The 15,030-nt window shown below is 34.9% G+C and overlaps 1 protein-coding gene across 4 annotated transcripts in view; it reads right to left on the bottom strand.

Moving 5' to 3' along the window:
- RYR2 (ryanodine receptor 2) overlaps positions 1-15,030 on the bottom strand; it is a 434,547-nt gene that overhangs the window by 115,750 nt on the left and 303,767 nt on the right. For all 4 annotated transcript variants that reach the window (XM_055714670.1, XM_055714672.1, XM_055714671.1 and 1 more), the window contains exons 48-55: positions 13,865-14,085; positions 12,417-12,507; positions 9,197-9,337; positions 8,270-8,433; positions 5,916-5,994; positions 5,158-5,247; positions 3,877-4,014; positions 1,643-1,720 (exon numbers count right to left, since the gene is read on the bottom strand). In XM_055714670.1, coding sequence (XP_055570645.1) covers positions 1,643-1,720; positions 3,877-4,014; positions 5,158-5,247; positions 5,916-5,994; positions 8,270-8,433; positions 9,197-9,337; positions 12,417-12,507; positions 13,865-14,085 — 1,002 coding nt within the window. The remainder of the gene's footprint in view (positions 1-1,642; positions 1,721-3,876; positions 4,015-5,157; positions 5,248-5,915; positions 5,995-8,269; positions 8,434-9,196; positions 9,338-12,416; positions 12,508-13,864; positions 14,086-15,030) is intronic.

Raw genomic sequence — 15,030 nt, 5'->3', positions numbered from 1 at the left:
CAAAAACAACTAATTTTCCCCAGAAATCTAGGAAAAGGTTGAATAATCAACCCTGAACTACAGCTTTAGTGATACTAATCATTAACAAGTTCAAAAGTACATACAGGCCATTTTTAAAATTCAGATTTTATTAATACCTAACATGTTTGGATATTTCCTGAATGACAGTATCAGGACAATTAACACCTGAAATTTTATTTTGATTAAATTTGCTTAGCTTTCAAATAACAGATTTTGAAGCCCGTTTCAAAGACAACCTCTCTTCATAATTAAGGAGAAGTGAATCATAAAGCTAAACAGCTCTGCTTTACAGCTGAAGGCTACAAAGGAGATAAAATTAATGACAAATGTTAGAGGGTAGAGCATAAAAGAGTAATCAAGGGAGTAACAGAAGTTCTAATGCCATTTCCTTTGTGGTTTGTGACAGGATGGTTACTTTTCTCTGGGTTTGGTTTACTGCATCATAATACTATGGTGATGTTCACATCAAGAGTTGTTTCATGACCATTAAACAAAGTCTGCACAGACTTTTAACTACACTGAGTCTATACAAAAGTTAAGTGACGTCATTATAATGAAGCTGTGCCATCAGTTTAACATAAGAGTGTAATGATAGAAGTAGCGTTATTCAGTTATCAGTTTTATTAACTTTGGAATGATCAGCAATCTACTGAATGTTTTAACTCAAATATGATAGTTAATTGGCAGCATATGGTTATTATTGTAAAGCTAGTCAGCGACCTACAACAGTTAGAAACATAAAACTGGAAACTACGAGATAGGAGTCGAGGAGGGGAAATCCAGTGTGAGAATTTGAACAGAAGCACAGTATATTATATACTGTACAATTAGCTTTACTGCTGCTACTTGTTTGCTTGCACTATGACAGAGTTCAGCATGGGCAAATGTAACACTGTTCCAGGAGTTTTCTGTAGCCAGTTTTGAATGCCATGTTGCCATCACTAGACTGCTGCAAACACTTATGCTAATTAACTTTAAACTATCTAGCATATGTTGACATTATATTGTAAACACATTCACAGTAAATTAGTAGACTATAAAAACGAGTGCTATACTCCATCAAACACCATGAAAAACACCCTAACTTTCTAAAGATAGAAACATCATTTTTTTATCAACTAAAAAGTATTGTTCCAAACAACAACCTACTTATAGATCTGTCAAAATCCTACCCCCAAATTCCTCATTCTGTATTCTCATAATATTCACTGTAACAATAGTTCCTGATTCTTATTTCTTCAGTTTAAAAAAAAAAAAAAAAAAGAGCAATGATAACATGTTTTTGGGAAGATGGTGGAGAAATGAATAATAAATAGAAAAAAGCTGATGCTGCAAGCTCTCCTAAACAGGATTCTCTTCAAGATGAGAGATGTTTGCAAAGAAAGCTGGGAAAAAACAGTCCAGGACTAAAATGAGCCTTGCAGGTTTTTAACACGAACCTCGTTTTCTAAAGCAACCCTCTTTAAAAAAGTACCAAAGAGTAATGACAAAAAAGACCAAAAAAACACCCCAAACCCAAAATAAAGACCCAAACGACAGGAAACATTAGGCACCAAATTTGTTTAAGATAAAAAATTAAATTGTAAAGAAAGGGTAGGCATATTAAGTGTTTTTGACTTACATGTAAATCTCTGGAGAGGGTGACATTGCTCATGTCAATTGCTCGGGGAGTGTAACCGTGGGCTGTATCTACAGAGATCTGAATGACAAAGGGGCAAAACAGTGGAGTTACACAAGCATTCGATATGAAAACATGAACATTAACAAGACAGTTAAAGTAAGGAAAGAACTTAAGGGAAAAGTCACTTTATCTCTAGAGAGCAAAAGGAGCCTATACAACCCAACTGAAAACACATTAAGGGTGGTAAATTTAAGTGCGATTTAGGCAAAGGTCTAAATATTTTGTTCCCCAAGACAGCCATGATACAAATCACACTTATTCAAATGCAAATTTCACTTGAACTTCTTCAAGATTTGAAGTCATTGTGGATCAGGCTGTACTATAGTGTGTGTATTTTTTTCTCAGCAGATGAAATCTCAGACAATTCAGTTTAAGGTGAATTCAAGCAAAAATCAAACTTTGAATTTGGCTTTTTAACCCTATTTCTATATGTAGGAATAAATTCTACTAAATACATATCTTTTTTCCTTCTGTCTCTCCTCCCCACTCAGAAAATATCACCATTTTGTCATTCTTTCTTGCTACTGCTTACATTTGTCACAGGTTTGCTTATTACATTGACACAGATGTTTTGAAGAAGGAATAAACAATGATGGAGACTCCCTGGCTAGCAAGCCACTGATGCAAGAAATAAGGCTACAAAAGGGGCATTGCTGGGCTTTCCTCTATGGATTCTGCTGTACCAAATACATGTCCCCCACAGGTACAACTTCTTTCAGAAAGAACAGTGTCCAGAACCTTGATCCTATGTCTAATATTTTCCTAAGCATGTATATGACCATGTACCCTTGTCCAAAGGCCTCCTTTCAAAAGGCATGTATTTTTAATAGAGAATAACACAAAGGACATAGAAGCAGCACCCAGTAAATAAATACTGATAAAGTATTGTTTTCTAAAGCAAATGGTGCAAGCATTGTTATATTAATATGGAGATCCTGATTAAATATACACCAAAATTTCTCAGCTGAACACCAGAAAATACTGTGGGGGGTGTGTGTGTGATGACAGCACAACACATTTAAACACAGGGTAAGTAATACAGAAATAATTTCGGCATCAAACTCTTCTAGAAAAGTTAATTTCATTATAGTAGGGGAAGACTGTGACTTAGCTACAAAAGCTGTTTTCATATGTTGATATAATATGAATTTCAACTGTAAAGCTATTCATTCTAGTGAGCTCCTTATGCTTAAAGTATATATGAATATCTCTGTCAATGTATTCTTTGGGGATGGTATTACAAACACCCAAAAGTCAGGAAACTTGGAAGGCTATTATAGTGTACAAACTATAACATGTAGTTTAGCCCAAGTAAGTGCTAAATCAAATCACTTGATATTCATTTTCTAGTGTTTACAGCGCATGGAGAGGCAGGTTCAACTCATTTTTCACAGGCTTATCATCACTCACTCATGCAAATAGTGCAGAGCTGTGTGGAGAGAAGAGGGAAAGGTTTTCCCCTCCATTTTATTTACCCCATTAGTTTGGCTCCATGTGTATCTGGGTGAATGGGAAAGAAAGAGATTTTCTCCCCTCTCCAGTTTAAATGCAAAGTATACGGCACTTGAAGAGAATATAGTGCTAATATTTCTCCATTTTGTCCTTAGAGTATTTTGATTTAGGAAAGCGATTCCAAAAGAAAAAAAACCCAAAACACACATTTTCAGAATTTTGGCTGTATACAAACATAAACTTTATGATGCATTGATGTTGGTATTAATTTTCCTTAAAAAAAGAAATAAAAATATTTTATATATGTACCTTTATTTGTTTCTTTACACACTTAAAGGCATTTGTAGCCACCAAATTAAAAAAAATAGTAGACAAATCATATTAATACTCACTACTAACATGTAAGCACCTACTGATGTAAATAATTCCCCTAAATAACATAACTAACTTTTAATCAAGTGAAAAAATATATTCCTTTTGGTTTTGTTCAGATTTTTCTGAAAATGTTTATTAACGTACTACTTTGGAACAGGGAAAGTTCCAGCCTCAGTGACTAGAAATCTAAAAAAACCTTCAGAGTTGTAGAATAAAAACTCTCACATATTTTTATCCTACAGGTTTATTTCACTGCTTGTAAAATCAAAGATTGTAGAGCATATTTTGCATATTTTTTAATTTATTAAAAAATATTTTTAAAATAAGGTTTTAATAAAATGGCTCACTTGACTGGTTTGAGATATGCGACGTGTCCGATTATACAGTGCCATGGAATCTCCCTCCCGTGTTCTTTCAATTCGCCATCCCCATGCCAGCATAGTTTTTAGTGATTCTTTGATTGGCCATCGATAAATTTCTTTCTCCTAGAAGAATGCAGATGCAATAGTTACCTTGGGTTTTATGTAGCTGTACAGAGCAAAAAATAACTATTGGGTATTTGCTTGGTTATACTGAGGTGCAAAGAAATGTACCGAAATCAGCCCTTACAGCCCAGGGGTACTGCAAAGAAGCAAATAAATCTTATTAGATATTAATCAAAGTTTATTTATCATTTCAGAGGCAGGCAGAAAAATTCTGACCTTGCAGGAAGCTGATGATCACAGGGATAATTGCATTAATAGCATGCTCAGATATGAACTCAAACATTGAACAGTAATTGTCAGGACTAATGCAGTGTTTTGCCTGCTACACAAAACAAAAAAAGCCATAATAATAGAATCATAAAAATAGTCTATGTTGGAATGGACCTCTGGACATCATCTGACTCAACCTTCTGTTGAGATCAGAGAAGCTAACCTAATTGGGCTATCAACGGTTATCAAGATCAGGTTATCTAGGTCTTGCCATGTCATGCCTTGAATATTTGCAGTGCAGGTGATTTCACCAATTCTCTGGAGAACCTATACCAATGTTTTAAGTTGTGAAGAAAAGAACGATTTCCAGAAAGCATTTCTGCTAAAGCAACATACACCCATTGCCTTTTGTCCAGTCACTGTGCATCTCTGTGAAGAGAATACATCCATCTTTTCCATAACTAGCATTTAGGTACTGGGAAATTGAGATTATATTCCCGTCAGCTTTCTCTTCTTTAAGCTGAACAAACCCAGTTCCTTTAGCCTGGTTTCATTGATCAAGCCCTCCAGCCTTCTAACCATCTTCATGGCCCTCCGCTAGAGACCAGGCAAAGCCTAAACCCAAGTCCTCACTACACAAGTGAGCATTCCTGTATGACCTCACCGTAAAAATATACTGGCAATATGACATTTCAGTTTCACCATAAATTATGCCATATCAATTCAGCCATGGGAAAAAATAGCTCGAGTGGCCTATTTATTGTACAATAAAATCCTTCTATCTCTTTTTGAAATTTTCAGGAAGGCAACAATCACATGTTAGCTGACATACTCTAAATAAATTTTTAAAAAGTGCTGTAAACACAAGGTGATATTTTCATAGTGAATGAAGCAATGTGTCAATCACCTTGGATCAAGAATGAAATTCCTTACCTTTTCAGATAGCAACTTATATTGTTTCATTAATGGTTGCACTTTTGCAGATTCAGAATACGTTTCACCATATGTCCATCCATTGGCAAACTGAAAACAGTAATAATAAAAAAAGGAAAAAATGAGGAAAAGCAAAAAAAAATATGAACATGACTATTTTGTTAGTACAAAGGAACTGAGCTATGCTTCTGCAGAGCTGTTCTCTTAAAATTTCCTTTCCATTATTATTCTCAGTTTTCTTAACCAACACTTATATTATCTACACAGAATGAAATTATGTAGCATGCTATGTTTCTTAAAATTAATAATTTCACAGAGCTAACATTTCATTACATTTTTCTTCTAAATATTTATATAGAGCAAAATATGGTGCTATAGTTGAGGAACTATATTTTTAACACTGGATACACAAATTGAATAAAGGAATACAAATCGTAAGACACCCTAAGAGGTGTTTTTCTTAAACAATTGAAATAATTGAAATTTCAAGTCAAGAAAACCCTTAAACAATTAGCAAGTATATTTAATCAAAAGTCAACAAAAAACCAAAAACAAACAAAATGATGAAACACTGTTTTGAAACTCATGTGCACTTACAGAATCTTCCCCCAAATGCACTTTAAGAAAGGAGTTTATTTCTTACCTACATACAGATGTGCAGCACTATGAAAAATAATAATGTTCAGAGCAAAATATTTTAAAGATTAAATGTATTCAAATAAAAATCTGGTTTTGCTTTAACAGGAATATGATTTTACCTTTTCCATTGACCATTTGTCGTGAGAGTGTTCTGCATATTTGTTAATGAAATATTCTAGCTTTTCAGGGATTGTAATGCTGAAAGTGAAGAGAAAAATAGCCATTATATAACACATACATGCTAAACTGTGAATGCTTTTGTTTTGAAAAATACTTTCAAATAAACAATTAGTAGTGCACACATCAATTCAATGCATCCTACTATGCTCTGTTTCGTCACATAGAGTTTGCTCCAAACCCTAGTTAAATCAAGAAAAAGCTTGAGGTATGTAATGGCCACTGAATGAGAATCACAGCTGTTGTAGCTACTTTACTTCTTCAACACACATGCGCAAGGAAAAATCAATAATGACACCAAGCACTCATGCTTTTTGTCACGTATTTCTATTGCTAACATCCATTTTCTTAAGATTAAAGATATAACTGTGACCCATAGTTTCTGAAACACAGTGGTAACTTATTGCACATGTTCATTATAAACTAAATGTGCTAACAGTCCTTTTTGAAACATGTAATCTATTTTATATATTCCTATAATTTTTATTATATGCTTGAAGCACCATAACTTACAACAATCCAAAGTTATATGCTAAAGGCTTTATTTTACAACAATCCAGTGAATATCAAAAATACTAAAATCCTTATTAAAAGTAGAAAAAAACCCCACAAATAAATACACTAGCCCTTAAACAGGTATATAAGACAATGCAGAAGTTACAGTTGTGTAAGCAGTAAAGGAAAAGCAGCTATCCTTAACTGTCAAACAAGCACTACAGACAGAATCCTCTTCCAAAAATGATTTATCAAATATCAGTCTTTTTCTGCATCTGCATTCCTACAAATGAAAGAGGATAATTGCTTCTTGATAACTTATGAAATAGCAAAACCTTTCCTCTTAAGACTAAGAATTTTGGCAGCAAAAGTGCTACAGTGCCATCTACTGCAGAGCAGAGTCTGGTTTTTCATCTCAGTCAGAGTAGGGGAAAAAGCAAAAATGTAAAACATTATGTCAGAGTAACAGTTTGCAAGAGCCTAACCACACACAAAGGTCAAAAAATATTCATCCAGAATGGTCATCAGCTTTTTTATTGTTTGGAACCACGCATTTTGAGGGGAACTCTACTAATGGTATAACACTTTGAATAATTTGAGAAACGCAGTAAGTTGACAGGTACATTAAGGTCTTATCTATAGCTTCAAATAAATAGGTCTAGGACTAGTGAGCAATGCGATGCAGGATTTGCATGTTAAAACAATATAGGATTAGTTGGAAGTGACATTGATAAAAACAGTGCCTTCTTTGTCTTGAATCATCACAGAATTGTTGACTCCTATGACAATGAGCTGACTGATGATTTAGGTAATGTTGAGTGACATTTTCTGAGTTTTTCAAATATATTCTGGCTATATATAATTTTCCTCTGAAATTACATCATATAAAGCCATCTTCGATTAGCTAAATGACAGTATAATATGCTTACTAAATCTTGTTAAGTCTTCATATATCTTAAATACATCTTAGAAAATGAATCTTAATAATGATGTGATTTATATATTACAGTCTAGATTACGGCTTTTACTACCGTATTTTGATGCGCATACAAGTATAAGCATGCTGTAATCAAGGTATCAATCTACTGGTGGCATTCAGTGTTCTGAATGTTAATACAGACAGAAAGCTCACAAAGGCGGTCGAAGCACATCTTAGAAGTGACATTTTTCAAGATACAGTGCATAACCACACTGCAGTAAGACTACTCTATACAAAGGAGAATGAGGTAGTGGTTGTAGTCAAAAACCAGGGCACAAAAATCCCATTCAGATATATGCTTTGTCTGGCTAACGTACTTAAAAGAGCATTGCCAGAGTCTGACTGCCTAGAAAGAACGAAGATCTTTCTGCCCAGTTCCCCATTATTCATAGTAGAAAGAGATCCTATGAACATACAATTATCATAATTCTCTGCAGGTACATTGTCATTCACATACACTGGCATTAGTGTCTTGGAACATGTTAATGACAGGGATGATGTAGACTAGTCTATTTTTCCTACTTCTAAAACCATGGTGGTTTGCAGCAGACATACAATGAAACTTGACAGTTTCATCTTCAGGATGAAGATGTATTAAAAATGTTCTAGGCTGATCAAGAAATTAGTTATGTAACTGGATATTTATCACTTTATATGATTTAAAATTAATACATAAATAAAAATTAAAAACATAAAGGCCTCCATTCTATCTAGAAGAAAAGAACAAAAGCTGTAAGTTTACATCATACCCAACAGACTCCAATCCCCCTCTTTTACACATTCGTGTTCAAAAAAACTAGTTCCAACAAAATAAGTCCTTACTTTGATGTATCAACAGGTTGAGGATTAAAATTCCCATCTGAATCCATTGAAGATTGTTTTTCCATCATATTGACATAATTTGATTCCATGTAGTCTGGAGGTAAGGCCCCTGCAACTGCGCTCAAACAAGGCAAAGCCAGTTTGAACAGTTCTTGTTCATATTTCTGTGGAATATACAGGGGAGAGAAAGTGAGTAGTGCATGGAAGGTACCCACCTCACTGCTAAAACTGGTACAGCTATACGTCAAACCGAGCAGCCACAGAATGGCCTTCTTACTCAGTGTAAAACTGAATTTTTTGCTCTGAAATTAAGAGAAAGCGACTGTCCAAAGCATATTATACACTATAGCTAAAGCTAGGATCAAGTCTTGCTCTTGCTGAAGACTGGCAGCAACAGCAGGCATTTTTCAGACGAAATAAAGAAGAGAACATAGCAAAGGAATATGCACAGCATTTCTAAACACCTAGACTTGAAACAAAACTCATGTTATTTTAAGCAGGTTGGTTAAAACTGCTCACAGAATGAACAATACAACCAAGGTGTATAATTAAACTTCTGTTCAACATAGAATGGATTTGAGGGTGATGAAACTACGACTACTAAGAAAAGGACTACGGTCTTGGTTTATGGGAGACTACTGTGTGAAATAGAAAAGTGCAGCTTTCAGTCACCTGCAGACACTTGAATCTGGTTTTAGAGCTCTGAAGTGTAGCTGACCTTTAGAGAGACACCTCAAGATTACTTCAATAGCTATATATATATATATCTATTTTAATGAGCAGACAAAATGATATACCTATGTTAAAGCAGATGCTATAACAGGAAGATTTAAATGTTGATAAAAGCTGGGTAAAAATGACAGATTAAAGAAGAAAGGTTACACAGTAAGGCTTTTACAGTAGTGGATGGATATTAAAATGAATTACCTTTTGAGATAAAGCATCAAAAATACCCCAGAACAACTTTCTGGATAAATGAAGCTCTTCTTCTGAGGCAGCACCAAAGTTACCCCAACCACCTGGCAAACAATAATACTTCCAGCATCTTTCAAAATGATTTGTCAGCAACTAAAACAGAACATATTTTGAAAGCAAATAAATACAACTGTTGACGTTCTTCCATTCTGGCACTCAATCGTTACACAGACACTGCCAGAAAAATGTCTAACCTTTATCGCGATCCCATGTTGTGTATCTATTCTTTGAATTATTGGTAGATATACACACAGAATGAGCAGTTCTTGCTTTTAAACATTAGTGGCATATGCAAAAAGCATGTGACAGAATAATTTTCCCCAGCACCACAAGAACTCTGACATCTCAGCTGAAGACAAGAAATCACTTCCATCTGTGTGCCGCTATTCCAAACACTGCTGTATGGTGGGCAAAATAGTAGAACCACGATTTCACCTAATTCCCAATTATTATTTACGTGTCTGAGATCTATTCAACGATAACTCCCAATGTGACTTATCTCTTCTGTGAGTTGTAAAACCGGCTATCAGTCTGCCCTACTGCCCTCTATTACAATTGGCAGAGGAGCTTTTATTTCAGGGATACTTTCCTCTTCAGTGGTTACAAGATTCCAGATTATCAGGAATTCAAATGGTGCAAGGCCCTGCTGCTGGGTATTTGCCAAACTAAAACATCACAAATTTCGCACTTAATGTGTCCTCTGTGTCCCTGAGTCACAGACAAGAGGAAAAATTAGTTGTACATCTGTCAATAAAGGCAATCCCAAACAAAAAAATTCTGGCAATAATGAGGTATGAAAAACTAGTCCTACTCAGGAGCAGATTTCCCTAAGACACATAATGATCTTTCTAAAAAATTTAGCCAGAATTTTAATTCAGAGTTTAACAGTTCCTCAGCGAAAAAGAGATTTGTTTCAACATCACTTTGCAAAGCATGTTGGCAAAATATTACAAGTCACAGTCATTAAAGAGCTGACAGAATTCCCTTTTTTCCAGTCAGAACAAATGCCAAGAAGGAAAAGCACAGACAGTCATAACATAAATGTGCAGAAATACAGGTATTAAAAAAAAAAAAAGTCTTGATGTTTAGAAGTGAGGATTTTGATAACCAAAAATGTAACCTCAATACTATGCAGTTCTGTTATACTTTTCATGGATCAGAGAAAAAGATCTTCAGATTTAAATGGTCTACTATTATTTACTATTTAAAATTTTGGATTATTAAAGATAAAAGGGAGAGAACGTACATGTGTATATAATGTAAAAAGACAGATGTTTTATTATTCATGTAGAAACACAGGAGTCTCAGAAATATGGACTCTAAGAGTCTGATATGTATTTGAAAATGTTGTCTTCTAAAGAGATACTATTGCACAATGGCCAGACTTCAGGTTTGCTTTTGGACAACATGTGAATGCTAATATATATATATATGTATATGTTTTTAAATCTAGCCAAGAGTAAAGGCAGGTTTACTCTTAGAGAAGTCCCTGATGAAGTACTGATTATGATTTAAGAGGAAATAAAAACAAGGCAGCCCTTTTCCGGAATGTTCACACCAAATTATACAGGAAAATCATCACAGATTTGACTTCACATGCTGCCTAAACAGGTAATTTTTAATTGTAGAAACCAGCAAAGGTATTCACAGTAGAAAGCTCTCTCTTCTGATCTAGCCTTCAACATTTCCTTCTCTCTTCCCATCAAAATTACATTTTCAGATGCACGATTAACTTGTAGCTGTCTCTTTAGACTACTATAACCTGTTTGCTAGCACAAGCCCATAAGGAATATGCACAGTACTTTAAAATCAGAAATACTTTAGTAGATATAAGTAGAAGTCCCTTGTTAAATCACTGAAAATCAGTTTACTGTCAGTGAAACCTTTGAAAAGTTAACTTTCCTCAGAAACTCCTATTACTGTTTAGGTGTCAATGGACAAAACCATTTGCCCATGCTAATACCATGGTTCAATTTGTATCTACATTCTCCTAAAGCTTGAGTCGCCAAAAGGATCTAATTATTTCCTCCCTGTCCAGTTCAGCAATATGGGAAAGTCTGCAGTCATGACCCTCAGGATGAAAAAAACTGCTGTTCTAGATGAACAGACCTCAGAGAGCTGGGCTTCCTCTTTCTTCCCCAAAAGAACTGAAGGACCATAGCCACGCAGGGAGCACCAGGTTACTATTTGGTTTTTGCAGCACATAAAATGTCATCATGCATTGAAAGGTCCCCTTCAGGACAGTATACTAAATTATCAACTGCTTTTCTCACACATTGGCACTGCAGAATGGCTGCTCTGGCATCTTTAGTTTGATTGAGCACTTCTTGCGGGGGAACAACCAAATTATGAAGTCCTTGGCAGGAAAAGATCATGCAGCAGATCATGGCTTTGAGACTAATGATTTAAATACCTCATCTGAGGCCAGAGACCATAACCTGGCTAGTTTAAGCCTGTGTACTTCTGAGATGTATTTTTGCAAAGAAATCACATGTAAAATGCAATTAATCCTGACACGTGGCTTTAAAAGCAGAAAGAAATATTAAATAAGAAAAGATTAAATATCTAATTCAAAGTTGTGGTCGTAAAGGATTAAAAAGGACTGCTGAAAAACAGCAGTAGGTAAGGTGGGAAATGGTACATTTCTTAGTACTGCTGATGAAATCTGAGGAATCTTTAAGGAAGGTGTCATCTCAAGAAAGGAAAAACCACATTTTTCTTGTGCATTAGGAATCAGAATCCAAAGATATGGAGAAATCTTTGGGGGCTGAAAACTAAATGAAAGATTATTAATAACCATGTATTACTTAGATTTCCAAGCACAAACCCCAGAAAAAGAGTCCCTTTTCCAAGAGCAGGGAAAACCAACACAGAAGGCAGAGGTAAGGGTACATACAATTGCTATCTTTCTCTGCACTCTGGATGCTGCCCCAACCCCTAAAGGTTTTACTATTCTGTTTCCACATAGGCTTAAAACAAAAGAGGTAATTAAAGGAGAAGCAAACATTAGACAAGGACTTCATAATTCTATATGGATGAATAGAAATAGACTGAATTCCTCCTGAAGTGTGGAGATAAGGTAACAAAAAAGACAGAGAATAATCTCCATGCAAATATTTTCTGTTGCATTTTGTTACGAGGAATTCTGTTGAATATCAAAATGTACTTTTACCTTGAGAGGCATCTTTGCATGTTCATTTAAAAGAGGAACATCAAATACTAATCTTCTCAGCAAATGCTGCATCATGGAAGGCCGCAACTGCCTAGAAGCAGACAAAGCATTTCAAAAGGATGTACCAGCATAGTTTCATGTAAATACTTACTAAATACACTACAGCAACCTGTCAGTTCTGTGCCATTAAAATTCTTCAGATTTGCAAAGTAATAGGCTATTAGCTTGAGGCATGAAAAAAATGTGTCCAAAGCAAGTAAGTGCATACTAATGAAAACCTTCTGACCAAGCTGTAAATCAAACACTTTAAAGAAGCAGAGAAAATATCTAACCTATAGACAGAGAAAATCAGGAGAAAAAAAATACTAAATGTTGATATTCTGTATTATGATCACCATGGCCATGAGAAAAGGCTATCATCATTTCTTGTAATATATCTCAATGGCTTTTAAAAATATCGTAGAAACTAATCAAGACCTAAGAACACTAACTCTTTGGATGTACTGAACAAGACATGCAGTAGGCACCAACTGGAAGGACAGAAGAAATAGGTATAGCATATACGTTAGAATTGCATGGACATTAAACCTTTCCGGATAAATAGCAAACACTGGTCCATTTTATTGGTTCTTTTCTTATCAAGGTTATATATATATTAAAAAAATTATATATATATATATATATATATATATAATGTTCAATGGGATATACTTTAGCAAGAAATGTTATACAGTACTTTTTTACAGTACTGTAATATAAATGTCTGTCATTTCTGAATACATTTCCATATCATGCAAAACAAAAAATATGGTGATATAGTCTAAAAAACTCTGGTGATTTGAAAGCCTAAATGTTAATGACTTTTAATTAGAAATTAAATCCATAAGTGCCTAGTCAACTTCTGATAATTAAGCCTGAAGGCTTTTTAAAAAAGTGGATAGTAATCAGCTGGTTTTGAAACTGCATATACCCAGACAAAATTTGTCCTGTAGGTGTCAATATACTAGTCATTGATTAGGATTTCAACTGTAACACAATATAAACAAATATCTACACACAATTAAACAAGCATCTACATAGAGCTGTATAATCTACTGATCATCAACAATACTGCCAATCTCAACAGCAAAAAGTATTTAAATGCTACTTCAGTGTATGTATAATTCCACATTTCCATGGCTTTGCCTTTTTGCAGTAAATTCTCCTAGTTAAATGCCAAGGTTTTAATTTAAATAATTCAGTGATGGCAAAATAACTGGAGGACTGCATATGAGTGATTAATAAAGATGCAAATTGAATACAGCATATTTAAAAATATCACAATCATCTGTCAGAATAAAAAAATCTTAATTATGCCACTGGTGGCATAGTTCTGCATTCCTGTATTATAAATATCGTAGGTTATTTTATCAGTTAGCATTCCTGTACAGCCAGGCGTATTTTCTTACCCACAGATAGACAGCAAACACTCTTCAATAGAATCCCGCTGAGCTTTGGTAAGAGAGCATCCCTTTGAGAGTCTGTACACAGTATGTAATAAGGAATCGATGAGGGAAGCGTGGTGCTCTGTGCCAGCAAAGAGAGGAGCGCATCTGGTCAACAGAGGCAAGACTGCTGTGCAAAGGTATCGATTCAGAGCCAAAGCCATATCCGTGGCACTTAAAGCAGCCTATGAATTAAACGAGACAGAAATTAGATTTGATTCATCAGTGTTGCTACAAATGAAAATAACTTGCTTGTTTTTCTTTTATTAATAGTTATAAAGAGGGACATTTCCAAAAGACACCAGTGAGGATTTGGTACCTGCTGGAAACTTGATGCCTAGCTTCTTTTCCTGCTTCTCAAGTCTCACAGAAAGCTTTTGGTTTGGTTTGGTTTTAATGAACAAAAACATAAACACTAAAGGTAGCCATTCAAAAACAAAACAATTTTCAAGACTATATTTAAAGAGTGTCATACTGCTTAACAGAACACTCCAAAATCAAGTAATACCAGTCGTGTCTGCATTGACAAAACTCAGTATGTTTCTGTGTTACTATCAAGCCCAAGTTCCAAGTGAGGAAAAAAACCTCACCTGGTCTTTCTTAAACAAAAACATAATTATTTTAAGAAAAATGTTGGCATAAAAGGTCAAATAGGGAAATCAAAGTCCCTGTCTTAGCCCACGTACAAATCTGGATCTGGATAGAAATAAGACTCACAGCAAAGAGGCAGCAATTTTGAAGAGGTACTAAAAAATAATTTAGTGATTTCCTAAATAACAATGGAGGTGTCCCTAACAAATGCATGAAGATGAACACTTTCTGTATATCTCTGGGAAGAGGCTTACAGTTACATGCTTCATTGGCAGATTATCTGATTTTGATTCCATAGCACAAGCTCAGAAAGTCTCCCAGGGAAAGGTACTGCATCTCTTATGAATACAGGTATCAATGGGAGCTACTATAAAGTGAGCATCATTCTGGAAAGTGTTTCTTCACTGTTCTTCCAATATTGTCAAAGCTCAGCAGCAACAGACAGCTCATCCAGCATTTGAGAAATGCAGAAGACAATATGAAGTAATAAAAAATGTTTTTGAGGGATGAAAAATGCTGCAGCATTCAGTAAGATAATG

This window comes from Falco cherrug, chromosome 6 (assembly GCF_023634085.1).
Source record: "Falco cherrug isolate bFalChe1 chromosome 6, bFalChe1.pri, whole genome shotgun sequence".
Lineage (NCBI taxonomy): Eukaryota > Metazoa > Chordata > Aves > Falconiformes > Falconidae > Falco > Falco cherrug.
This window is presented reverse-complemented; position numbering and strand designations above follow the sequence as displayed.